The sequence below is a fragment of the Oryzias latipes genome, chromosome 17 (assembly GCF_053564925.1).
Source record: "Oryzias latipes strain Hd-rR chromosome 17, Olatipes_Hd-rR_3.1".
In the NCBI taxonomy this organism is placed as follows: domain Eukaryota; kingdom Metazoa; phylum Chordata; class Actinopteri; order Beloniformes; family Adrianichthyidae; genus Oryzias; species Oryzias latipes.
In genome coordinates this window covers 7,153,906-7,180,226 of record NC_136253.1, presented here as the reverse complement: position 1 = coordinate 7,180,226, position 26,321 = coordinate 7,153,906, and the positions used below count along the sequence as shown (strand labels likewise).

The following is a 26,321-nucleotide window of genomic DNA, read 5'->3' as shown; positions in this document are numbered from 1 at the left end:
CAAAGAAAACCAACAAAGAGAATGACGCAATAGATCTTGAACAGTTCAGGTGCTCCTCCTCATAGGTGTCTATTCCACAGTGCTTGCAGATGAATCCTCACCACGATCCCCTTTTCCCTAATTTCATCCACTTTATCACCAGCATCTGCTTCTCTTGTGACAGATTAACTCATTCATTGCTCTGTTATCAGAATGGACTGAACTCTAAGCTCTGCATGCACTAATATCACAAACATTTATCACTGCGAGCAAACCTTCCTTGCTTTTTTCCTTCTCTATCATTGCACACTGAAGGGTGTTATCACCTCTGTGGAGATAAACTCTCTAAAATCTTTATTCTGCCAGAGCCTGTGAGACGCTGCACGTGGAGGACTAACAGGTGCAGGTCGACTAAAAGAGGTTGGGAGTTTCACAAAGCTTTTCTTGATTTCTGTAAATGACGGATTTCAGCACACCAAGTCAGACACTGTTCATCTGCAGAAATTGATAGAGCCGTTAGGTTGCTCTGTCCACAATGTTTGTTTTATCTTCTAACTCACTTTTTCTGGGCATTTCTGTTTATCAAACCAACGCGCCTTGTCGTTAATCATGTGCTTCGTTGTGACCCGTTCTACGCTGTTTACAGTCAGCATTTCCCCGTGGAGGCCTTCAACTGTCGGTGGTGCAGGTCAGCTGTCGCTCAACGTTTAATAAAGCTGCGCCACAGAAAAAAAACAAACCCTCTCTGACGTCACACATCCGGCCCCTCCCTGCTGTACGGCCGCTCTGAAGTCCTCATTTTCCGCCCTGAGGCTGCGCAAAGTGCCTCCGCTCAACCGGGACTTCACACGTCATCTTTAACGGTGAGTCTACGCGAGGCGCGTGCGGTTCTGTCAGCGGTCGCGTGTCACCGAGCTCGCGCTGGCTTACAGCGAAAGGCCGAGAGGAGAATCCCGAAATCACCGTCTTAATCGCCGCGCGCCTTGCCGCTCGCAGGTCTCGGTGAGTTGGATTCGTTAAAACTTGTTCAAAGCAATCCGTCCGAGCCGGTCGAACTTCCAAACTTTAGTCGCAGTTTGTTCGCGGCCCGTTGTGTTCTGAATCTGACATCATTACAGCTGCTCATCATCAGCTGTCACAGGCGAGCCGCGTGCACTTCCCGCACGTGCCATCGGTTTGCTGGCTTCCTCAGGAAGTTCCTGGACTTCTGGGATGTTGAGTAACTTTTTCGAACAACTCTCTAAAGTTTGATGTCGTTTCCGCGACATCATGACTCTTAAAGCTGCAGGCGGCTCTTGCCTCCGGCTGCGTGGCCCCGCCCACATGTACCACACCGTCACTGTGGCAGCAGGTGAGAGGAGGAGCGCGGTCTCTGTTCAAACTGTGGTTCCTGTTCCAACAGGACGGGGCTTTTTACACGTTTGAAGACAGCAATTCAGTGTTACCCCTTCTCTTACATGGCGGTTTCCATGACAACGCGGTGCTCCTACCTGTTAGGTCTGAGCTCTGGCTCTTGGATCCTGGCCGGTTGGGTGTCGTTTGGTCTCACCATATTGACATAAATGTACATGTAGACATGCTCGGATGAAACCAGGACTTGTGATTTGTCCAAGTCCACCAAGACCTCAAAACTCCAGCAGCACATCAGCTCGTCTCATGCTGGAAGAGCTTTTCTGGAAAGGGTCATCGGATACTTTAGGACTAATTAGCCAGTTTGACAAACTGTCATTTTTATGTTTTTATCATAACTTGAGAAATTTCAGACCAGAAATCTCTTCCAACTTGAATCCCTTTTCATTCCAGCCCTGTGTGTAGTTTAAAAAAAAGGTTAAAAACATTGAAGTCCCACTCCGATCATCTTTTGATCTACTTTAAAAGTGTTCCCAGTGGTCTTTTGACATGATTACAGTGCTGCTCCGTTCACAGCAGTGGTTAAGTTGTAAAAATGACCCACCATGGGTAAAATCTGTGTGGTAGGATTCTAGGTCTCTTTTTTAAGGCGCTAAAACGTCTCGCTGCACACTTGATCCACTTTTCTCAGACAGACATGAACACGGCATGGAGGAGATTGACAAGGTCATCTGCCAATCAGAACACAACACTGTAGCTGTTAAAAATGTTTTTTTGCAAAGTTGCACTGAAAAAAATCTGCAAATCAGTGAGACTGAAAGATGAGCGTGAATATAGCAACTACAGCGAGGGAATATATATGTCGCCTTTAACTAAAAGAAAATAAAAAAAGGTTTTGTTTTCTAGGACATAGTTTCTGCAGAGCGACTGGAGTTTATTAAAATTCACCTCTGAGTTGTGGGCGGGACTCTTGGTGTGGAGCAACTCCACCCCCCTCCCGCCCTTGATTCACAATGATTTGACGATAGAAATGCTCAGAAATGTCATTTTAATCTTAATATTCTTGATATATGTCCTCCATCAACAGAAAAAGGCCACAAGAACATGTTAAAAACACCATTTTCTTTGGAGTGGGTCTTTAAAAAAATACAATTGGGTTTTGTGCATAATTTCAAGAACAGTTTACTATTGCCCTGTTTACCTCTGACTCACTATTATTAATTTATATCCAATTCAGTATTTTCATGACAAGTGATTTTTTTTTTTTTTTTTTTTTTTAAGTTTCATGTCAAAATGTACTTCTGATTTGGAGATTGTTAGTTGACATATTTACAGGCATCTCAGAATCAGTGTCATTCTTCCATCTTTTCTATCTTTCTTTTTCCATCTCAGCCTCATCATGAATTTCTTTCTGGAGACAATCCAAGTGGTTCTGCTGTCCATCTGGTTCAATGTGGAGTCCTTCATCCACCTCTTCGTGCCAAGGAAGAGGAAGAACATATCCGGAGAGGTGGTGCTGATCACGGGGGCGGGCAGCGGCATCGGCCGCCTCATGGCTCAGGAGTTTGCGGCTCTCGGCACGGTGCTGGTCTTGTGGGATATCAACAAGGACGGGGTTAAGGAGACGGCCAGGCTTGCTCAGAGCAATGGAGCCATCAAAGTCCACCATTATCTCTGCGACTGCAGCGACAAGAACGAGGTTTACCGGGTGGCTGACCAGGTGAGGAACATACAGCGTGGCAATCAAACCTTCCCAGAAGCCTTTGCTTGCTAACCAGCTTCTTATTCAGGGGAAAAAACAAACCTCTAACTGACGGCATGTTGTGGTTCACAGAAATATAAGTTAAAAAGAAACATAATTTGTCTGCGTTTAGGTTTTCTGAGGTCATTATTTCTGCGACGGTTCAGAGCAGTTAGTGCGCTTATTCTACTGCTTTATTATTTTGTGATGTCGTATTCATTTTGAAGTTTAGAGGCCTGAAAACTTGTCTTTGCAGTCATGGGAAACCTTAGAAAAGGGCATTAAGGAGGTCACAGAGTTCAGTATTAGCTTGTAGCTGTTGTGTGGTTTAATCACGGTGCTGTACAGTAAACAGTAGAGTCCTCTTGGTTCAGATCTTACATAACTCTTTATACAAATTTATATAAGCAGCGCCTCAGGGGTGAATTTCTAATGAACTCCTGCTGCTCTGCAGACACTATGTCCTAGAAAACAGCACATGTTTAGATATGGGCTAAAAGCAGAATCCTCATTATTAAAGAAGGAACAATTTTACAATAGATCACACGATGATCTGAGTGTCTTAGTGTGCTGTGGTGTGTTCAGGAGCATCTACGTAGAATCCTATTTTCTTTCTATAAAACTACACCCCTCCCTTAGAAAACAACGCATGTATATTGACATGAAAGCAGAAGAACATTAACATGATGAAATAACCACAAAAAGGGCCAAAGCTTGATAAAAGTAGTTTTTTTTTGCCTCTAGAGAAGGTCATGACAGATTTTAGCTGTTGGACTCTGTCCCAGCTGGCCCTGGACCTGCTTGCACTGGAACCAGAACCAAGGTTTTACTGGTGTAATGACTTTAGATGAAGCTGCATTTTTGTGTGTTTATTTGTGCAAGGTTTATGTGTCCGTGCCTCCTTATGTTGTTGCAAAAATCATTGCAAAAGTAATTCAGTTGAGATGGATCCATTAAATCCCACAGCCTGATAGGTCACCAGGCTTCATTATAGCAGGTTAGTCTCATTCTGTCATGTTTATTCTGGGGTTTTAACCACGAAGAAGTTAGGAATCATGTCGCTGAGAGCCAAATGATGAATGTCTCTGTAAAGGTGAGCAGCAGACTTGTCATGTTGTCCAGGATTTTGGAAATGACCTCTATAAACAAAGCTTTGGGTGAGTTTCTTAGGGGCATGGGTAATGCCAAGATCTTAGCACTGATCCTGAACCGTTTCCTCATCGCTACAGTGACCTGCATGTGAAGTCATGTCAGTAAATCTGCGTTAAAATAGTGAGGACCGGTAAGTGTGGAGCAGCAGGACACGGCTCCCAAACAAACGGGTAAGACAGCTCCCGTGTCCACGTGCCTGTTGACCCTGTCCTTCAACCTTTAGTCTTTCTACTCCAAACACGTGTCCTTCAGCATAAGAGACCACATGGAGGAGAAACTGCAGAGTAAGTGTCATGATGAGCTCAGAGGAGGAGAAAAAGCTTTTAGTCCACAAACGTCTTATTGGTGGTAGAATCAAAGGAAATGGAGTCCATTTTGTCTGTGGTTCAAATCTGAGCTTATACGGAGATCATAGTTTGAAAACATAAAACAAAGACATTTTTCACAAACAACTTCATAGAAACTTTTTTTTTTTTTTTTTGTATTCTCAAAAAGCTGAGACTCCCCCACCATGTTTCCCATTTGTTCTTGGTGGCTTACATCAGAGAACTCCAACTTTTCTGCTTGAATAATCCAATATTGACTTTACAATATTCCATCTATGTGTTATTCCCTTCATCTGGGCTTCTGGGGGCAGCAAACCATTTAAGGATGTCTAGACCTTCCCATCCTTGACCCCTATTTCAGGTCTTCCAGTACATGGAGAACTTGTCTTTACCCCACAAAGGTGTCTAAATGGAATTCATGTCAGATGTTCAAACTGTCCCCTCTTGCTCTGGAGGAGAGGGGGCATGAACTCAAAGCTTTATCTTCAACTCGACTCTGTTCTGAAACAATCTCCAAATTGTTCCAGAAATGGGACATTTTCTGATTTCTATGTGTTTTTGTTTACATGTAGTTTGATTCTAATGCTTCTAATGTTCTTTCCAGGGCTGTGTGTCATTTTCTTTGTCCCTCCTGAAGAATAAAGCTTCTACCCCAGGAAACGTGCTGAGCTCCACAGCTTTGGTGTTTCTGGGCTGGAAGAAGGTGGAGAGGTTTGTGACCCGTTCCTTTTCCTCCCTGCAGGTGAAGCGTGAAGTGGGCGACGTCAGCATTCTGGTGAACAACGCTGGAATTGTAACAGGAAAGAAGTTCATCGACGCCCCAGACTCTCTGATCGAGAAGACCATGGAGGTCAACACCATGGCTCACTTCTGGGTCAGTGTCAGCACACACTGTGTCCACATCAGTGTGAAGAACAACTAACCCTTTATTCTGCTGCAATGTGACTGATCTATCACTATAAAACAGATTGAAGTATAAATAGGAATAAGTTTTCATTAACAGCTGTCATTCAGTGCATGATTTTCTTTTCTTGACATGCACATCGTCACATGACATCCGTGGCTCTTAGATATGTATACTGTTGGCCAAGCTGTGTTGAATGGTGCTCTGCTTCCAGTGGAACCTCACTAGACATGCAAGTCAGTGGTTGCTGGCAGGAAAGAAGCAGGACGTCTGGCTCAGAGGGCTTTGACACATCTGTAAAACGGCGTATACTTGTATAGCGCTTTTTTACCTTCCTCGAAGGCCCAAAGCGCTTTACAGACCCATTCACACACGTGGTGACTCTGCTGCCAGACACTTGCACCAACCTCCCACCAGAGGCACAGCGGGGTTCAGTGTCTCGCCCAAGGAAACTTCAACACATGGGCAAGGCAGGAACTTGCAATCTTCCGATCAGAGATCGACCGCCCTACCACTGCACCACGGCCGCCACATCTGTGTATGAAAGGAGGACTTCATCGCTAAACGTCAGGCAGCAGCTGAAGAAAATTGCTTGCAGAGTTGGGTCATTCATTAGAGAATCGTGGATCAGAGTTTATCTTTAGTGGTGCAGCGACCAGCAGATGCTGTTTTGGACCTGGATGAGGTTGGAAGGTGTCAGAACTTTGACTCTGCTGCAGGCCGGAGCAGGAACTCAGGCACCGATCTGCTCGCTGTTCTGAGGTGTTTTGTCTGAAGGACAGAAGCTCAAATCTGTTGGCTTAGATGTCTGGGGTTGAGGTGTTTGTTCTCATGTGTTTAACCACTACTGGGGTCTTTACCTCCCCTCAGAGAATGAAACTCCAAAGAGGTTTTCCTGATTTCCCCAACTTTTTTTATAGTAATTTCAAATAGTACTCTAAGTATGGCAAACTAACTCCAGTTGTGGTTTAATGATCACACATATTTTTTACACATGGGTCTGTGCATTGATTGGCAGTTTTCCAGGTCTGGTTTTGGCCTGAGGGGTTCATGGGAAAAACTGGTAGTTTGAAGAATTTGTGAAGAATTTTCTTCTCTAGGTGAGTCACTGCTGGGAGTGCTGGAGTGACTACAAAGGTCCTGTCCTTGTTCCCAGCTCAGCAGATTTCTGCAGATCTGTGTTGGATGATAACAAACCAGTGGGACTTTGAGAGTTTGGACGAACATCACACCTGGATGCTATGGAAAGGCCTCAGCTGAGGAAAACCGTGCTTCTATGTCTGCAGCTATAGTCCAAGCACGTGCACATGCACATGCAAATGCATTCCCATCTGTACTCGTTACAAACTGTTGTCGCTTCTCCTGTTTCCGTAAAGATAAATGTCCGTGTTCTGAAAGAAGGAAGATCTTTAAACCACAATGGCCACACTGAACAACTGCACTGCTGTTTTAACTTTCAACAATATGGATGGAAAGAGCTGAAAAAAAGGCAAGAAGAGTATATAAAGAAAGCAGGAACATTGGGTTTTTGCATTAGGAAATGTTTTCTTTACTCAATGGAACCAGAACTGAGAGAGATGCTTGAAAAATGCAGCAAGGATTTCAGTCTTTCTGTTTTCTGTAGTGCTTAGAGATGCTTTCCTACTCCTGGGTACCAGCTGCTGTTGGTGGCATTTCTACATCCATTTTTTTGCAGGAAATGCAATGTTTTTAGCATCAGCATGTTGATTATGAAGAATGGAAGCACCTTTCAAAAATGAATGAAATTCAAAGTAGAGAAGTTATCCAGTCAATTCACTCAAAAAGCACCAGATTGAGGCGGTCTGAATGCTCCGCACCAAAGCAAAGACTCAAAGTGAACTAAATTATTCATAAATATTATAGTGTAGATCACTCTGAAAGGCCATATTGTCCTGTGTTTTAGGCCGTATTCAGACTGGACACATTTGGTTCACTTAATGTGAACCAGAGTTTGTGAACCCGATAATCCAGAACTCATTTTTAGTCTGACTAGACCCAAGTGGACCCTGGTCTGGGACCAGGAACCGCTCTTGAACCCATCTTTCAAGGTGGGCTCGGTTCGTTTCCAATCAGACTGAGCTCTGGTTCGCTCTGAGTTTCCTCAGTCTGAATACAATTCCTTCCTGGAGCGGAACAACTCAACCAAAATGGCCGTCGCTGCAGAGCGTTACGATGTTAAGAGGGCGCCGCTAAGAAACGTTAAGCAACGATGAGACACAGCAGCTCGTTGAAACAACTTTAGACGTGATCCACATTGTTTCTGATTTCCTGAGAATTTATACGTCATAAACATTTATCAGTGAAACTTCTTAGACATCGTCTCCTCAGTAACCACCTTGCAGCATGAATCCACCGTACAAAAGTCAAAAGTGTGGAACCTGACGTTGATACAGACGTTCACAATTGATCAGTGAAATATAAAGTTTGAATTCCTGAGCAAGGACTGCAAAGCGCAGGACTTGCCTAATTTCTGCCTCTAGTTGCTTTGCCCCGCCCTCATAATTCGTGGCCAGTGACTGAAGAAATCTTTAGTCACGTGGTTTAGTTTACGAGCTTTGGTTTGTAACTGAATAGTCCACTTTACGGCAGTCTGAATGTAGACCAAAGGCAAGGCTTAGGACTCGGTCCAGACCAAATGATTCCTCTAGTCCGAATGGAATGATGAAAGCCCATCCAAGTGACCAACAGACGACATCAAAGGGTTTCGGTGTGATCCGAACAGACAGTGGAGAGAACAGTCCTTCTTGAGTAATAGAAACGATTAGTAGAAGCAGCAGCTTCATGTTCTACTTCACACCTTTTGTTTTCACAGCTACAGAAGCGAATGGCAAATAAAACATTTGACATCTTTGCCTTTTTTGGTTCTCAACTGTTGATGTAAGGGAATGGTCAGCCAGGTTGACAAAGGTTTCCTTAGTTCTCTGATTCATTCATTCTGTGGAAAAGAACGGTCTTTTTAGTCTATCAGAGTATTCACCATTTGAAGCCTAACTGATCCTAACATTTCATGATTTTCGTGTTTTTTTTTGTTGCACTTTCAGACCTACAAGGCCTTTCTTCCCGCCATGATTGCCAATAATCACGGTCACCTGGTCAGCATCGCCAGCTCTGCTGGGCTCATAGGAGTCAATGGATTGGCAGGTTTGTGCTTCTTCATGCAGTTTAGCAAGAAACAATGAAGGTTGGGGTCTCCATATATATGTTTGAATCCACAAACATTCAGAGTCAACAGTTTCTGTGTATTGTTTACCAGTTTGATTTCTCTGCTGCTTTGAAAGAAGCAAAAGCTCCTTCAGCTTTACCAATACATCTACATCTGATGTGACGCAACAAAAACGTGACGAAATTTTGCCAAACAAGCCCGCCCACTTTAATCCTGGACATTACTAGGGCTTAATCGGTAACTTGGGCGAGATGTGGCGTCTAGGTGCATGGAAAGCAAAGCAGTGTAATGGAAATGTGGCTTTATTTGCCGTCATGTTGGGATTTTCTGTCATTCATACCACAAAAAGCACACCATCTTTTGTAAAAGGAGTTTTGGATATGTTATTAACTACTTGTTTGGATTGGAACTCTCCCCTCAGACTATTGTGCCAGTAAGTTTGCAGCGGTGGGCTTTGCGGAATCGGTGGGACTGGAGCTGCTCGCCACCGGGAAGGATGGGGTCAAGACCACCATCGTGTGCCCATATTTCATCAACACTGGGATGTTTGATGGATGTCAAACCAAGTATGTGTCATTTTAAGATCTCCAAGTACCTGTTCATCAGAAAACAAACCAAGGTAATAAGCCTGGACAAAAATGATTTCTATTCTGACAAAAGTATTCTGACAGTTGGGACATAAAGCTACGGCGTGTCCTCCAGTTAGCTTTCAGAAGTTCAAGGACCACGGGGTTGTAGCTAACATAGAAATCGCACAAGAGGAAAACTGATGATAAAGTGAAGAGCCAAATGAGATGAAGGGAAACCAAAGAGCCTAAAATGACATTTAGAGGTGCAGCACAGTGACCAAAGCAACCCGATGTTGAAATCTAATTCTTAAAAGAAATCTACAACAAAATGTAAGATTATTTGTTCGCAGTTAAAAAAGAGGATCTGAGGGTTTCACCCTCTTTGGAGGTTTTTAGGAAAAAACTGAAAACTCATCTTTTTAATGCAGCTTTTTTTACATGTCCACACAATTTGATTTTATTCGTCATTAATTTGTTTGTTTTTTTATCATATTTGTAGAATATGTATGCGTGTTATGTTCTTATTAGTTTTTAGTTATTTTTAACTATTTTTTAATATTCTATTATGTAAAGCACTTTGAGGGGCTTTTCAGCAGGAAAAGTGCTGTCAAAATAAATGAACATGCAGGAGGCTCAGTTGCACCTTAAGATGCTTTGCTGCATCCGACACTAAATCTGTGCAGGCGCTCAATGTGCCGCCTGCTAGCCGAGGTTTAGGCTCAGCCACAGTTTAAGGGGTCTCTATCTAGGATAATGAGCCAAAACCAACAAAGGAACCTTTATTGTAGGGACAGACCGCAGTACCTGCCGACAGGTGCAGAAGACCCACTGTCGGTTGTAGAACTCATTCATTTGCATCGGACGCTTCAAAAGTAAAGCTTTTAAAAGTATCATCATTTTTGTTCAGGTCTATTTCATTACTTTGTTTTGTTTAATCGTTCTACTGAAAAAAACTGTGTCTGAGTTTTAAGAGTAGACATTCAGTTAGAATGTTTTATCTACTCTTCTGTTTTTATTCATTAATGCATTCAAGAAAATGAATCTACTGATGTATTAAATGTACACACCCTTGCTGTCTGTCATGTGATCTGCTGGCTTGTTTCTAGATCATTTGCTTTTTAATTTATATTTTCTTGGGAGACACTTTCCCTTATTTCCTGAAATGGGCAAGGCAATTATAAAATCCTTTTGTCCTACTTTAGGCGGAGTTAGTTTTGAAGTAAAAAAATCATTTTGTGTGCTTCAATTATGTTTGTTTGTGTTCTGAAGTTGGAGCATTTTACATGGTTGTGTAACGAGCCTCGGGTCATTCTGGTTAGTTGAGCTGGTTCTTGTCTGTTTATTCAAAGTAGCCTTGAAGAGGAAATGAAAGGCTACTGGTCTAAGGTTTCAGATGTTGAAGAGTCTTTTCTTACATTTGCACTAGACTCTAACTTGGTCTGTTCATATTTACTGGTATTCAGTCATCTCAAAGTATAGTTTTGGGCTGTTGAACTTTCCTGTCCTTCTCTCGTCAGAGCATATTTTGCAGAAAGGTCAGTATGCGGCTCTTTTCTCTGTTTAGAAAGTGCCCAAACACTGGTGCACTCTGATCACTAGTTAAGTTGCACCAGTGTCTGATGAAATCCATCTGTTCCTGACATGTAGAGAAGCCTAAACATGAGTGCACATGTAAAGTATTGAATCCGTCTGCTGCAGCTTTGGCAGCATTTTTGAAGACACGCAGAGTTTAATGACTCCTTTTTAATGCAAACTCTAATTTCAACAAGGAAAACACAGAATGCCTCTCAGCAGGACTACCTTCTGGGGACACGCAGTGTTACAGATGTTGACATGTGTGCTGAAGTTCACAGCTGGGATCAAAATGACTCCAACTTTGTTTGTAGTACATTAGGTTTACCAGTAAAGTGTCCAGACACCATCCTTGACTTCAAAGACAGACCAAAAATGTGAAGATGGTTTAGGATGAAGCCTCTACAGAGAGCTGTAAAACTTAGTAGAGGCCATTTATTTATTCAATAATTTAACAGGGACAGTGCACATTAGCCCTTGTGCTATTTTAGATGACCCCACCCTTACATTGATGTGTTCTCCCTACCATGACAAAGGTGGATAAAGGTGGAAAGATTTCATGTAATCCATGGACACCAGTGAAGATCACAAATCATTGAAGAAAAAAGGTTCAGCGCACTGTCTAGTGGGTCTATATGACCCAACTCCCAATGCTAAAGTGCCTAGGATAACACAAGGAATAAAAGCATGGCTGCAATATACCAGAATTAGCCCAAAGGCTATTTTTCATCTGTAGTCCCCAGACAGGTGTTAAAGTTATCAACCGAAAAACTCTCAAAGCATCAATTAAATACATAAATAGAAAATATACCTGTACAGTCATTTAGAATACATAAAACATGTACACAGTGAGAAACATAAAAAAGACACAAAGGTGACAGACAGGGAGGGGCAGCCAATATATAGTTCAATGTAGACATGTTTGTTGTGACATGAAGCAGTTTTTTGGTGCTTTTTAAACCGGGTGCATGTGGTGAAGTCTTTACCAACGTGAGGAACTATCCAGTCTTGACGAATGAAACCATATTGCATTGCATGAAGAGAAAAAGATGAATTGTTGAGGTGTGGAAACAATAAGGGCAATAAGTTTTTCTGCGATCTTGGACCCTGTGGGTATGATACTGACTGGCCTGTAATTTGAAAGCAACATGGAGTCTGTTTTTGTAGATTAGAATCACCGCTGATGACTTCCATGCACTTGGAAATATTGATTCAAAGATGGATTGATTGAGACTAATGGTCAAGGGAGATGTTAAGGTTGAGCTGAGTTCTTTGAGCACAAAAGTATCCATATCAAATGTATTTTGTTCTGCTTGATTTAAGTGAACTGACTGTTTGTGAGACTTCAGTTTCAGTGACAGTCATTAAGCTAAATAGGCTCTGCCGCATTTATTTTATTTGTTCTTTGTGATTCTTCTTGATTAGTTTCTGCTGTTTCAGGGCAAGTCTGGTTTTTACGCTTGATAACTGTGTTTCTCTCAATAATCCATACATGTCTGCAGGACGATCTGGACCAGGGGTCAGTAACCCTGTTCCCCGTGGGCTACCGCTCTGCTTGTTTTACAGCTAACCCTGCTTCAGTAGATGCTGCTTAGCTGGATTGAATTAGGTTCAGGTGAGCAGCAATGACTGAAGCTAGGTTAGCTGCAAAACATGCAGAGCGGTAGCACACGAGGAACAGGGTTGGTGACCCCTGATCTGAGCTGTCTGAAACAACATTCTTCTGTACCGTGCAAATTCAACTGATAGAAAGATACTAAAATCTCAGATTTTGTAACAGTCTGGAAGAAGAAAAACACAAAAATATCTGCTGTAATATAGAAACAAGTTTGTCACAGTGTGAAAACATCAGACTGCTCATAAATGTTTGCATTTATGCATAATCTATCCATTCTTACTGCACTTCATCCAGAGTAGGGTCACTGAGAACATTGGAACCTGCCATCAGGTGAAGGTAAACCGTGTAAACGTTGACACGGTTGTTACTTTTTTTAAATGGAGATCAGGAATCTAGTGTTTTTCAAGCTACATTTGGTATTTATTGGTTTAGCCTGCTTAAGCTCAGAGGCTGAAAGTCCTTTGAATAGATCCACCATTGCTAAAATGACTTTGAATGAAAGGTAAATTCTCAACACCAGCCAGGCTGTAGAATGCTTCCTCCTCCAGTACTGTGCTGTTCGTTTGTCTCTCATCTCCTGAAAGGTTTGATTCAAACTTCCAGCCTGCATGCCTCTGACATTTCTGGTGTCATTTCTGTGTGTCTTTGTGTTCTGTCTTAACCAGGTGGCCGACCGTGCTGCCAATCCTGGATCCACACTATGTGGTCAAGCAGATCCTTTATGCAGTCCTCACAGACCAGGTGTTCCTGCTGCTGCCCAGGAGCATGTACCTCATTGCTGGTTTGAAGAAGTAAGTTCCTGCCCTTCCTCTCCTCAGAAGCTGCTCACACTTCAGTCCAAAACTCCTGGAAGAGTGAAACCTAACAGTACTGAAGCTGGGAGACCGTCTTCCCTCTGATCTGACTAAACTTTGGATCAAACTTAGGTTATAGCTCTTTCATAAACAGGTTTTGAGATGGTCACTTTTTAAGGCTGGTACACACTTGTGGGCTCTGCTTGAATGAAAGGTTTCACGCCTTCATTAAGCTTGGTTTGGTTTACTTTCACACACGACTCCACTAAAGGTAGAACCAATTTCTCAAGCCCACACACCTGGAAAATGGGCGTGTTCCAACAGCAGCAGCTCATTTGGAGGCAGAATTCCCAAAGCAAGTTCTGAGCAGGAATTGAACTGAGCTTCATTCATCTTGCAGAGGAGAGATTTACTAGTAATGGCAGCTCAAAGGAAAAATGAGTTTCATCACAAAACAAGTAATATAAATCACTGATCACCAAATAATGCAAGCAAACAAACTAATAGGAACATTAAAAAATAAAAAAAGAAATCAAATAAAGTGAGGAGTTGTGCAGTCTAATGGCGCGGGAATGAATGACCGCCAGTAATGCTCGTTCCTGCGCTGGGATATCTGTTGCTGGAGGAACCTCCGAGTCTCTTACAGTCGACTACAGAGGGTGAGAGCTGCTGAAAGGAAGCATGAAAAGTGGCTGCTAGCACTCGTCCTCTGACTCACAACAATCAGTTTTTGCAGTTTGATATTCTCAAAACAAACTTCCAATGTTCTAGTTTGACCCAATGCTATGGATAATTGTTTTAAATTGTGCAGACTTTAGAATTTTTTTTTTTTTTTGACAATGCACCACAGAAGGTGTTTTGGATCTCAGTTCTGTGTAACGGAAAGAAAAACGGACATCTGGAACAAAACTGAAAACATGTTACACAGCAGCTATTGGAAGATGAAATGGCTTATATCCTGCTTTACTTTACTTTACTTTACCAAATATATGATCGTATATTACCTTTAGCATGTTAAAGAACTAGTTTGAATGAAAGGGGAGATATTTTCACAGCCCTTTTTCGTACCCGGAAGTAAGACGACTCAATCTCTGAGGCTCCGCCTTTCACTCCTTGTGGGTGCCGCCCATTTCAAACTATAGCGGGCCACGGCAGCGTGTCTGTCAGAAAGAGCTTCTGGATCTGTGAAACTGATATTTGGGCAGATGATGACAAGGAGAGGTTCCTACAAACTTTAGTGCTCAGCAACCCATTTTAAGTAAAAAGAAAGAAACCATAGCATTTCAGTGTGCCCCCTATAATGACTGACAGGTGCATTGGAGGAAATACCAGGTCATCAGTGAACTTCTCCGTTTTTCACAGTACCTTAGACTGGAGTGAAGAAAGGGCATTTCTGCTTTCACGTTTATGCTCCATGTAACCAGCAAATACCAATGAGAAAGCTGTAGCAGTAATATGGATCACAATACAGACTCCTTGGGTGCACGCTTTGACTCTTTTTTTTTTAAGAATTAAGAACATAAATTAAGTATTAAGTACATTGAAGTGACATGTTCATAAAGGCAATAGGAAAGTATTTATGTACAGTCAGCCAACCAGCTTTGTTTCTCTTAACTGAACCATAAAGTGTTCAAGCGACCGTCATCAAACTTGTTTCATCTTTAAAGGTTTCCGGTCCAAGCTTCTTCTGTCATTTCTTTACAACCCCGATTCTTTAAAACTGTTTGCAAAGAAAACCCAAGTTTGCTGCTGGCAGAGGTTTTTTTTCAATTCACCTGCTAATTACATTTGTCAAATCAGAGGAGTGAATGGGGATTTAGTTGACCGTTTTTCGTCTGTTCCTGGGTAAAGAAGCACAGCTGAAAGGTTTATATTAAAGTGAGCTGCAGAAACGTTTGTGTGACCAGCACCCCCACCATCTATTGTTGGAATGTGAAGCCAGGTGTTCAGCAGCTCCCTGCATTCCTGCTTGTTTTCCAACATATCCTGCTCTGGGATGTTCCCATTAGCTGATCCAGGTAATCAGCCATCGGCACAGCAAGAACATCTGGAGAACCTGCAGAAGTTCCCCACCCCTGCTTTACACTGTCTGCACCTGAAAACAGCAGCAAATCTACATCTGTATGGCTGTAAAAGAAGTGAATCCAAGTTTTGCAACGATCGGCCCAAAGTCCAGACGAAAATGTCACGGTCAAAGTTTTTCTTTGATAAGGCAGAGATAACTGCTGCAAAAGGTTGATCTGCAAAGTGGCCAACCAGACTGTTCTTTGATTCCTTACAGCTCTTTTGCCTTTGCAAGAAGCAACCTTATTTTTTGGAGGGAGGGGCATCCTTATTATGGTGGCCTGCACCAGGATTTAATCACATGTTCAAGTGGTAGAGAGGCAGGAGGAGCACAGTTCAAGGAGGTTCTCCGGTTTTGTAAGAATCAATGCTTTTCTCATGTGTGGAACAGGGTAAACTCAATCTGCAAGTTTTCATTTCTCAGGAATTAAGCATAGTTGTGGAGCACGGGTAGGTTGGAGAGACCGGTAGAAGGGTTGTTCGAGTTTTTTTGTCTTCCGGACCTCTGCCATGTAGACGCAATGGAAATTGTTCCAGATCAAACACAAAAGTTCTGGTTCCAGCTGTGTGGTTCAGTTTACTGTTGGAAGACTTTTGTCTTTTAGCTACCTTTATTGACTGCTTTTTCCACAACAGTCTGAGGACTATAAAGTCTCCTTTCCACTTAGCAGTATGGTCCAGTCCAGTCCAGTATCTTGAGCGTTTCCATAATAAAATGGACCCATTAAGCCGGATCGAACCGTACCATTTTTGGTCCCCCGTTGGATGTAGGTCCATAGAAGAATGGAACAGACCGGTTAGGGCGGAGCTACTGTTGAAGACTGTTGATGACATAAGAAAGCTCCAAGACAGCAGCTGTATTCCTCTTCGCCACCTGCAGTCTTCTCTCAATCAACATTTCATGATTTGTATCTAAGAAGACCAAAAGCCGTGCGGGGAAGAAATGACCTCCTGGATGACCTCTGTTGTTCTTGTTGTCAGCTTCAGCCTGCATCCGCCGTGACGGTCCAACTTTAAGTGGAAATGCTCATCTGAATTGCCTGGACCATTCTAAACTGGACCGGACCACTCAGTGTTGCATAACGACTCGTGATCGCAAGAATTTTGACCGCAGAAACCCCAAATGCGCAAATACATGTATTTACATTAGGGTTGTGATGATATGTTTTAGCAATATGATTCACTTTCGTTACCATCAAATTGGATCCAACTGACCTAACATAGATCCAGATCATCTTCATCCAAACTTCCAGCAGTGAGACTCAGACAGAAATTCCTGCTACTGAACAGTGAAGTTTTCCACATTCTTGGATTTCTTCCAGATCATCAAGTGGAAATGAAATCTGTGTCCAAACAAACAAGTAAAGTAGAGTGAATGTTAAATCCATTCACATTTTAGTTTCCTAAAGTTCAACCCACTGTTGTTTTTCCACATCCAAAGAATCCAAAGGGAACATTCTAGACACTGGATGGTCACATGACTATTCAAAGTCTTTCCACACATTGGACTGGAATGATGGACTGATCCGTTTTAATGACGTCACATGTGTTGTCCGCTGAGATTGGTTGTTTCTACCTTAGAGTCAAATAACCTACAGTACCTCAATCAAAATGGGATCTTCCAATACTGATTATAGATTTAGCTCATTTAGAAATAATATTTTCATGGTATAGTTCTATTCCATTAACGTGTCTCAGACAGCTTGATCTGATTTATGGATTTATCAGTTAATCGTTAAACACGTAGTTTACATAAACTAACTGATGATCACTTCTATCCAGAGCCGCTCGTTTTGAACAGCAGAGATGAGTGTTTTCATCTGGCAGGTTTCTGTGTGGGGTAGGACATGTATGTTCTCTGTGGTTCACATGTATCCTGTAATCTCCCACCCTCAGCATCCTGCAGTGGAACGTTTCCTCGCTCCTTGGCGTTTACCTGGGCCTGGCGGGTGACATAGAGTGTGACACGTAGAGCTAACGCTCGCACACGCTCCGTGGTCCTGTGGTGTTTCTGCTCCTCCCTTCAGTCTGTTTCTTACAAACATCATCCTGGTGATCTTGTTTGCAGACCGTCCAGAGTTGGCTCGCTAGCTCTAAATGCTGTTTACCGACACTGTGCAGCTCCAAGAGCAACAATACATTTAAAGAAATAAAGTCATCTAAAAAAGTTCCACTTTATTGTTCAAGGCGCTTTTGTCAGCACAGAGTCTGGTTCTGAAGACCTTTCTGGACGCGCAGACTTCAGTTTGTGTTTTTACTAAAGTGTGTGCACACCTTTTGGTGTTTGGATTGACAGTATCTCTCCTGCACTCACAGACCATGCACACGAACAGGTGACTGATGACTGAAATGGGAATTATCATCAGAATTCATAAAATACAGCAGATGATCAGGCCTCTGCAGCAGGAAGAGTCTCACCTCACTTCTTTCAGTCTGTGTTTACATTTCTGCTGTTTCTATCCATTTCTCCACAATGCCATAGAGGTCTTTTAACGGGATTGTTGGTCGTTTTGAATAACCTATTGACACCTATTGTTGCAAATTTAGCATCTACTTGAAAACAAAAATATAAGTGACTTTTTTCATAGCTGGAAATAATTTTAAGCGTCGAGGATTAAAGAACTCTGCTGTCACAGAGGTATTATCACACTCGTGTCAGGCCTAAAGTTTTCTGGATCCAACAGTACATGCAGATGTGAACCAAAGCCCCCGGCATGTGGATCAATCCCTGTGCAGAGGTTCACTTTATGAATGTTGGTGGGGATTTGACGATGTAGCTTCACAACACCAAACTGATTCTAGTGTTTGACTGTTTTCGGTAACATCTGCAGAGCATAAGAACATCTGCATCCATGATCAGAGGGAGAAGAATGCTCAAGAGCATCCATCATAGCTGAGGGGAAGCTACAGAACAGATTCTGAAGCTGGGATGTTTCTCCATGTTGCAGTGTCACACGATCAGTCAGAAGCTCAGGTGATTGGTTCAAACTTTATCCAGAGCAGTAAACTCATCAGATTAGCTGAAAACTCATCAGTCTACATGAAGTCTACGTGATCTCCAGCCTTAACTCCGAGAAGGTGCAAGACATTAGCAGAGATGAGCAAGTGCTCCCAAAATGCGGGAGAGAGGTGTTTGACTTTTGTAGAGGAAGCATTTGACATGTGCAGGATCTTCATCGCCTTACCGAGACTGCAGAGTCTTAAAGCTGTGTCTCACATGCGCTACGTACATTTTGCGCATTTTTGTATGTATGTAAATGATCCCCCCATATTTGCGGGGGTAAGTAACCAGAGATGCCCCTGATGAGTCCGTTAATACATAGAACCCGCCCCCGCGCCTGAAGAATGTCAGTCACCGATCCTTCATCAAAAGCCCTTCCGAAACATTTCTGATGCTTTGAAAAACATTTTCAAAGGACACTGGAGTATTGCTCAACATTAAGAGTTTTCTTCCATTTTATCCAGATTAATAGACTGTACCGTATCGTACTTTATAACGCACATTAGGAGTGTCTCTGTGTGCCTTTAAACCTGGAGCCAGTTCTTCCTCCTTTATCAGAGAGGGTCATCTTCTTCCAGAAGAGGCTGGTTTCATCCACCTTTCATTCATCCAGATGATGATTATTCTCTGTGATCATCTTCTTCAGCGTTTCAGGATATTTTCCGTCTGCGTCTAAGTTAGCTGATGCCGCTTCCCCATGGAGGGGCACAAACTTTAGTTACAGCGATTTAGGGACCGCTGGAAATAGCTGTAAAATATTCCTTAGCAGCCGGCGAGGAAGCTGACTGGCCGGCGTACTCTAAATTCCCTCACCCTTTCCTTAGATGAGCTCTGAGTTTATGTGATGAACCGGAGGAGTCATGTGACTGAAAAATAAAATTGACGAATGCGTGAAATCAGGGCACAATGGTCCATCCATCCATCTTCTAGTACTCTGGACACTTCTCCTGTCAATCACAGAGACAGACAAGTGCACACTCACATTCACAGCTAAAAGACGATTCGAGTAACCAATGAGCCTGTGGGGCATTTTTTTTTTTTAGACTGGGAGGAAGTCTGAGAAAACCCACGCATGCTTGAGGAGAACACGCAAACTCCACACAGAAAGGTCCTGGCCGGGATTTGAACCAGAGCCCTCTCACTGTGAAGTGAAAATGTTATGTTGCATGAATTACAGACAATCTTGTAATCAAATATAAAATTCAGTGTTTTTAGCATGTTCATGTTGTATTTTTCTCATAATAGGGAACGTAGAGAAAAAGTACAGATTAAACTGCATTTCTGAGTATTTCTTTATTCAAATCATGATAAATCAGGGGCAGACGAAAAAATGCTGTTTGTTCCGTAGAAATAAAGTCAGCAGACCACAGTCTCCCTGTTCTGCTCCATTCTGATCATCCACCTGCAGACAAACAGATCCATGAACGTCTTTGTTCTCCTGGTCTGAGCTGGAATCTGGATCTAAAGTGTGCGGCTGGACAGCTACGATATTTCTGCCATTTTTGTTGCAGCAGGAATGTTAGGTTGGGGGCGTGAGGGGCTGTAAGCTAGTGGGACAGCGAGTAAAGAAAGGTTTGATGAAAAATGAAGAGAGGCTTACTCTGCCCCAACAGACCCGACCACAAATGAATGAACTGCCGATCTGCAGAAACTGTCTCAGAAATCGACAGGTTTTTAGATTTTTAGCCAAGAACGTCAGAATTATTATTGAAAAAGACTACTGGGAAGGCTTTGAAAATGGATCAGAAGATGATCGGAGTGGTATTTTCATCTGGGTGCACTCCCTTTCAGTGAGCCTGCCCCCTCTGGACTTTTTGGGAAACCTTCTTCTGCATCTTCTCGTCTAACAGCAGCTACCTTCATGTCTTCCTTCACTGCACCCAGAAACCTCCTCCCTGGTCTTCCTCTGGACCTCTTGTCTCTTCCTTTTTAATGATCTTCTTTGACTTTAGCTTGCAGCCAAAATGTTTTCAGGAACATCAGGGTTTATTTAACCATGTCATTCTTTATTTAAATGATATACATCCAAGCTGGCTTCACTTCTCATTAGGAGAGCTGAGGGTGACACCACCCCCCCACCACCACCAACACCACCATCACCACCCTCAGCCCCTCCAGGCGTCAAAACCGCTGTAGTGTCTGCATTTGCAGAGATACAAACTCTTCATCTGATAAGCTGCCTCAGATAAGACGGTCATCATGTTTCAACAGAAAGAGTCCTGGAGACTCCTTTTCTTCTCCCTTTTTGTTCCTGCTTGTCTGCTTCATTTTAGTGGAGAACAGAGCCATTATTTCCCATCAGAGGGATTTGTCTCCGGAACACGGCTCACACAAATGGACGCGGTTCTTCGCTTGTCACCTCTGTTCGTTTTACATAAAAGCTATTGTGTTCCGGCTTTCATGATGTGTTGGATTATCCAGCCTCTCTCTGCTTTGAAGAGATGATTGAGGTTCATTAGTCATCTGAGAGCTGGAGCTTTAAGAAACACACAGAGGACACATTATTCTCCAGACAAATATAACAAAGACTTTTTACAGCAGCACGTTTTGTAACAAAAATATGGGAAATTTGTTATTTTTACAAGAACTCTGTGTCTATCAAACTGGCATGTGAGGATTTTTACACGCATGAGAGACTGCGACATGCATGTGAGCTGTGCACCATGCAGCCTGCAGTAACCCGTTATGCTGCATCAATTTAAAGCAAGCCTTTCTTCTGAACGGGATCCCTCAAATATATTAAATACTTAAAAATCATGTTTTTCTCTTTGATCATATTTTTGGGTAATTAAGTTTTAATAAACCCTTTCTGGTGACCAGCGAGGGTGACATATTAGATGATGTGGTACATAAGTGAGACAGGAGCTGGTTTGGTGTCACACAGATCAAAGCTCTGTTTGGGAGGATTTTGGTGAGACTGTTGACATTACACGACTCACAATAAGTTAGGAATATAGTGAAAAACTCTATGGATGTCCTAAACACAGTGTATCAGGAGGTAATTGTATTATGGTGATAGACTCACCTCATTGTGTGTGTTTTTGTTTCCCTTGTGTAGTACGGATGATCTTCATCTGTTGTGGGTCTTTGGGCACTACTGCCTAACTATGTAGCCACAAGGGGTCCCAAGTCTGGGTCCCCCAGTGCCGGTCCCCAGTCCGCATAAAATACAGGGTTGTGTCAGGAAGGGCATCCGGCGTAAAAATCTTTGCCAAAAGAAAGCTGATTTGCTGTGGCAACCCCTGAAGGGAAAGGCGGAAAGGTAAACTACGTTGCGTCTTATCTATTGGGGCCAAAACTAAAAGAATTCTAGAAGAAAAACCTTTTCAGTGTTTCCTCAATGTGAACATTCTGTGGGGATAAAAAGCTGATTTGACCTGAAAGTCATTCCAAGGTCATAATTAAAACAGCCATGAAAACACGACGTCTTAACGGACCAGCAGCTCCACCTGACCACAGCGCCCTCAGGTTGGGGGTAGACAGTCAGGTGTTCAGGTGAAATTGTCTCAGAGTGTCATCAGCAGACTCTCATCTAGACTCTGAACTACTGTCAGAGTTTGGGACAGACCCGGGAGTGGATCCCCCCCAGTGACAGACCATGACCATGACCAGAACTTAAGGACCTCTGACCTCAGACACGGTTTAGCAAACACCACACAGCTGCAGCTGCCCGTTAACCAGATGTGAGGGGTACTGGGGTTTCCAGACTAACCATTGGTCTTCACTGCTTTGACTTAAATGACTGTCGACCGTTGAGGGTGACTCCACTGGCGCCAAGACACTTTGCAGTACAAGACCGTGTGACCTGGACAATGCAGCACTGGTCTACCGTCCTGTTCACTGATGAGTGTCGGGTCACGGTGCACAGAAATGAAGGTCAGGCTCTGACCTCAGAGACATCATAGAACCATCATCATCCCCCAATTTCACCAGAAGACTCCCAACTTTCTGTTCATGGATGAAAATGCTCCACCACAAAGTGCCAGAATTGTCACTGCAGCAAATGGTGGAAATAGTCGCAATGACGCGGTCTGGTTTTGTTATTTGGGGCATTCTTCATTATTGTCTTAATATTTGGGGTTAATGAAGATCAAACTACCGGTAATGAAAATCTTATCAATCATTATTAGTAATATCAAAGGGGACTTTTACAGATTTCATTCAAATACAGATCAAACAGGAAAAGGACTCATGTAAATGAAAAAATCCAGAACTTGTTTATTAATGATCCTAATTCTGTCAGATCCCTTTAGATTAGGCAGAGCAGAGTAACAGAAGACCTGATGATGCTGTTCAGGTTATGTTTTGAAGTTTTGCTGACCGATCTTATTTATTAATCAAGTTGATATTACATAAAATACTAGAACAAATCCTTTTAAGTGGTTTCACACCCTGTGTGAAAATAAATGTCGCTGGGATATTGATGTCTGAATAGCAGATCTAGTTTGAACGTTCAGGCTTCAACAAAAGACATGATCTGCTCATCCAACAAACCTTCAGCATCACAAGGGGTTCCACCCTTTTGATTCTGCATCACCCAAGCACACTTTGAATGGGGGGGGGTCGTGGGAGGGGCCGCTGAGTGTAATGGATGTTGTGAACTCTAGTCTTTCAGGGACAGTTATTGCTGTCTGACCTGGAGAACCGCCTCAACAATTAAATTAGATTATTGATTAGATTATTCCGTTTCAGTCGTAGAACCAGAGTTCTTTCTCCGCTAAAACAGGCTCTGTAAAAATAAGTCAAAACTTCTTACCCCATTGGCAGATTTTCTTTGAATAAACAACAAAATCGGCCAATGAGGTGAGACAAATAGTCTTACCAAGAATTCTCATTTTAAGAAAAACTTCATGGTCACTAAGACATGTTTCTCTGAAACCAAGATTATTAAAAAAAACTTTCTTATTAGGATTATTTTCTGGAAACAAGAGTCTCTTTATTGTCTAAAGATTGTGTTTTTGCAGTGTTGGAGTTTACACATTTGGCTCTCGTGAGCGTTGTGGGCTGTACGTGGAAGACGTTTCTGTGAAATAAGACAAAGCTGTGAGGGGGTGTGATGATGACATGTCAACGATGATCACGTCAGTCACTTCATCTCCAACTTTCTTTGTCTGAAAGCTAGCTCCAGAACAGGTGCTGCATCCATTTAGACCTGCAACCAGAAAATCGGACAGTGAAGGCATTACCATTAAAGTGATCAGCCGTTATTTTTCATGTTCCTCTCAAACTAAACTTTAGGGAGAGCCACTGTTCTGCTAATCGTTGTTTCAGGACAGAAGCACAGTAGTATTCTGCAGGTCAGGCTCCTGGATCAGCTGAGCGACAGCAGTTCCAGCATTGCATTTGACTGTTCAGCAGCAGAACATGCGGGCTGTTCTGCTGACATCAGCCGTCTGTACAGACGTGAATGTAGGCTGGTCCCGACTCACCTCTCCGCCTTGTCTCTGCAGCGTCCTCCCCGTGAAGCAAGGCCTCCTTCTGGGCCGCTACTTGGGAGCCTTCAACCTCATGGACACGTTCAAGGGACGCAACCAGAAACGAGACTGAAGACGAGATCCGAGGGGGGGAGACGCGCTGCCCCAGTCATTATATTTCAATAATAATCTTCAGCATGCTTCCATCCAGTCCACATAAACTGGACTTTCACAGACTTGTCACCATTTATACTTCTGTATGTTAATTATTATAATGTTCTTTTATGTTTTTATTCTGCAGAACCACTTTTTTGAAGCATTTATAATTATTAATGACATTTTATGACTGAAGAATTATGTATTCTTGTTATTTTTCAAGATGAACACTATTCAATTCAGAAATATTTAAAATAACTTCATATTTTCCACTTTTTTCTTTCCTTTAACTGTGTTTTGAAGTTCATTCTTTTTATTTCTGATGCAGATTTACTTGAGAATTTGTTTCTTCAAGTACCGTTTTTACTGAGCTTCCTCCACTTTCATGTCATTCCATCGTTAAAAATGCTATCTTCATTTCAGAGGACTAAATCTCAGCTTAATCAGATTACACTCAGGTACTGAACCTACTCTGTAGAGAGTGCAGCTGCAGCTTCAACAGGTCTTGAATTAAAACTGCCAGTTTCACCGCAAAGCTTCATTGTTTTCTTCATCAAACAGAAAAAAGTGATGAGATTATTTCCCACATTTTAACAACATTTTTATATCAAACGGCATCTTTTCTAACTTTGAGCACATAAAAACGTTAAACTATCAAACCTCAGGAAAACAGAAATCCATTACGCAATAAAAGGTGAGACATTTTTTTTTATTTTGAAAAATAAAAAATTAAGACTGTTAGTATGTTCATGATGGAGCATCTCCTCTTAACATCTGAGCATTAAAGTTCTCTGTTTCTGGACTTTTGAAGATGGAGTTTTGCCTCATTTTGTCTATAAATTTAGAGTCTTCCTAGCAAATGTTCTCCTCGATGCTCTGCAGGCTTTTGTCAGGTGAAAAAGCTGGACTGCAGGCAAGACTCTGAGTTACAGGGATGAAAGGAATGAGGCCTTCTGGGAAATAGATTTACCGGTAGTCTGAAGGGGATTGTTGGGTACTCAAAACCTTTATCCTTGGTCAAAGTTCCTGCTGAAAACAGGCAGCTGGTTCTGCCAGCAGTCATCAGAGAGGATGCAGGTTCTACCTTTTCTGTAACCAGAGGACACTGCATCTAATGCCTACTTTAAACGCGGTATCGTAAATGATTTCTGAGCTGCAGGACACAGCTAGGTTTCTAACCTGGGCCACGTTCCTTTTCTCATTTGTTTGGTCTGTAGCGTGTGTTTGTGGACACAGGTTTATGGGACGATTTCTGGGCTCATTAACAAAAGTCTGAAACGGTCATGTGATGAGTGATGCAGTGTTGTTTGAAGGACAGACTGTGAGCGTCTGGTCTTTGAGTTTGACCCTGATGCACTGAGATTTCTTCATTTACAAAAACAATGATTTTGTCTTATTTAATTTCTTGAGAAGTGGATTCGCTTCAGTGTCTCAGATCATTAAACTAAGTCAAAATTAGACAAAGATGGAACAATGAAACACAAAAGGAGGAACATCTATACATAATTCAAACATGATTGTTGCTGAACTGCATTAAGAATTTTGTAAAACTGAGACATTCTCTGAGTTTTTATGCACATTTTATCCCCTCAGACCAAGTTTCATGAAACAAGAAGAATAATCCACAAATTTGTTAGATTATAGTTCTTATGGAGAAGGACATTTAGGAAGAACATGTTCTATTAGAAGTCATCTGCTTCAGTTCAGTTATTGTCGTGTGGATTCATCTGCATGAGAACTTCTGATGATGTCATTCTTTCAAAGAAAACAACTTAATGTTCTAAAAGCTGCTGCTTTCTTTGCAGATTTATTTTCTATTTCTTTCACAGTGAAAGCTGTTTTACTGACAAAAAACTGAATAGTTTCCTGAATGACTGAGTCAAAAGAAGTGTTTTTTTTTCTGTGGGAACTGTTTTGGAAACATGTCAAGAAAGTTTCATGCACAGACCGACTGCGATGCAAACAGGAATCTGCCAGAAATGTGCTTTGCAACATGCTGCCATCTAGCGGCAGTTCCACTTGATGCTTTTATTTTGAATCTCTTGAAACTGTTTTACTGGAAAACCTGCCTCCTACAGGTTTCTATATTTCTTTAAAACTATCAAAAATATCTTATTGCAAAGATTATGTTATCTTTTCTATCATTTGTTAGTAATGGATGGATGGAGGGATCAAATATGTGCCCAATTAAATGAGATAGTCTTTCATATGTTGTTTAATTATTAGTTTTTACAGTTGTTTGTATTCATGTCATCTTTTTCATGTGTTGATTACATTGTTCGTATTTTGTTAAGTGTAGAATTCTGGCATTCACATATGTTTGCTTCTTAAAGATAATTTGAACTCAGTCAGCATCTTCCTGTCTGCCCTGGTAGATGAATTCAGGAAATATACTCTATTTTCTGACTTATTTTGGGGTGACAGTGGCTCAGTGGGTTTGAATAAAACCCCTTCACACTTTGACCCCCACTTAATCAGAAATTTTGTTGTATAATGT

At 42.1% G+C, this 26,321-nt stretch overlaps 1 protein-coding gene across 4 annotated transcripts; it reads left to right on the top strand.

Annotated features, from left to right (window-relative positions):
• Window positions 1-348: 348 nt before the first annotated feature.
• Window positions 349-24,359, top strand: LOC101174946 (short chain dehydrogenase/reductase family 16C member 5). Of its 4 annotated transcripts, none has more exons than XM_023964929.2 (8): window positions 349-399; window positions 626-842; window positions 2,722-3,049; window positions 5,291-5,422; window positions 8,515-8,614; window positions 9,058-9,202; window positions 13,061-13,186; window positions 23,705-24,359. In XM_023964929.2, the coding sequence occupies exons 3-8, from the start codon at window positions 2,729-2,731 to the stop codon at window positions 23,799-23,801; spliced, it is 921 nt and encodes a 306-aa protein (XP_023820697.1). In that variant the 5' UTR covers window positions 349-399; window positions 626-842; window positions 2,722-2,728; the 3' UTR covers window positions 23,802-24,359. The 4 variants fall into 4 exon arrangements, with proteins under 4 accessions (XP_023820697.1, XP_023820699.1, XP_023820698.1 ...); XM_023964931.1 differs by lacking the exon at window positions 23,705-24,359 and adding an exon at window positions 17,150-17,426; XM_023964930.2 differs by lacking the exon at window positions 349-399 and having other exon boundaries at window positions 822-981.
• Window positions 24,360-26,321: the final 1,962 nt, after the last annotated feature.

Coding starts and splice junctions, on each gene's coding strand:
- LOC101174946 (XM_023964929.2), top strand. CDS start 2,729: ATGAATTTCTTTCTGGAGACAATCCAAGTGGTTCTGCTGTCCATCTGG. Junction 5,423..8,514: donor ACACCATGGCTCACTTCTGG/GTCAGTGTCAGC, acceptor TTGCACTTTCAG/ACCTACAAGGCCTTTCTTCC. Junction 8,615..9,057: donor AGGAGTCAATGGATTGGCAG/GTTTGTGCTTCT, acceptor CTCTCCCCTCAG/ACTATTGTGCCAGTAAGTTT.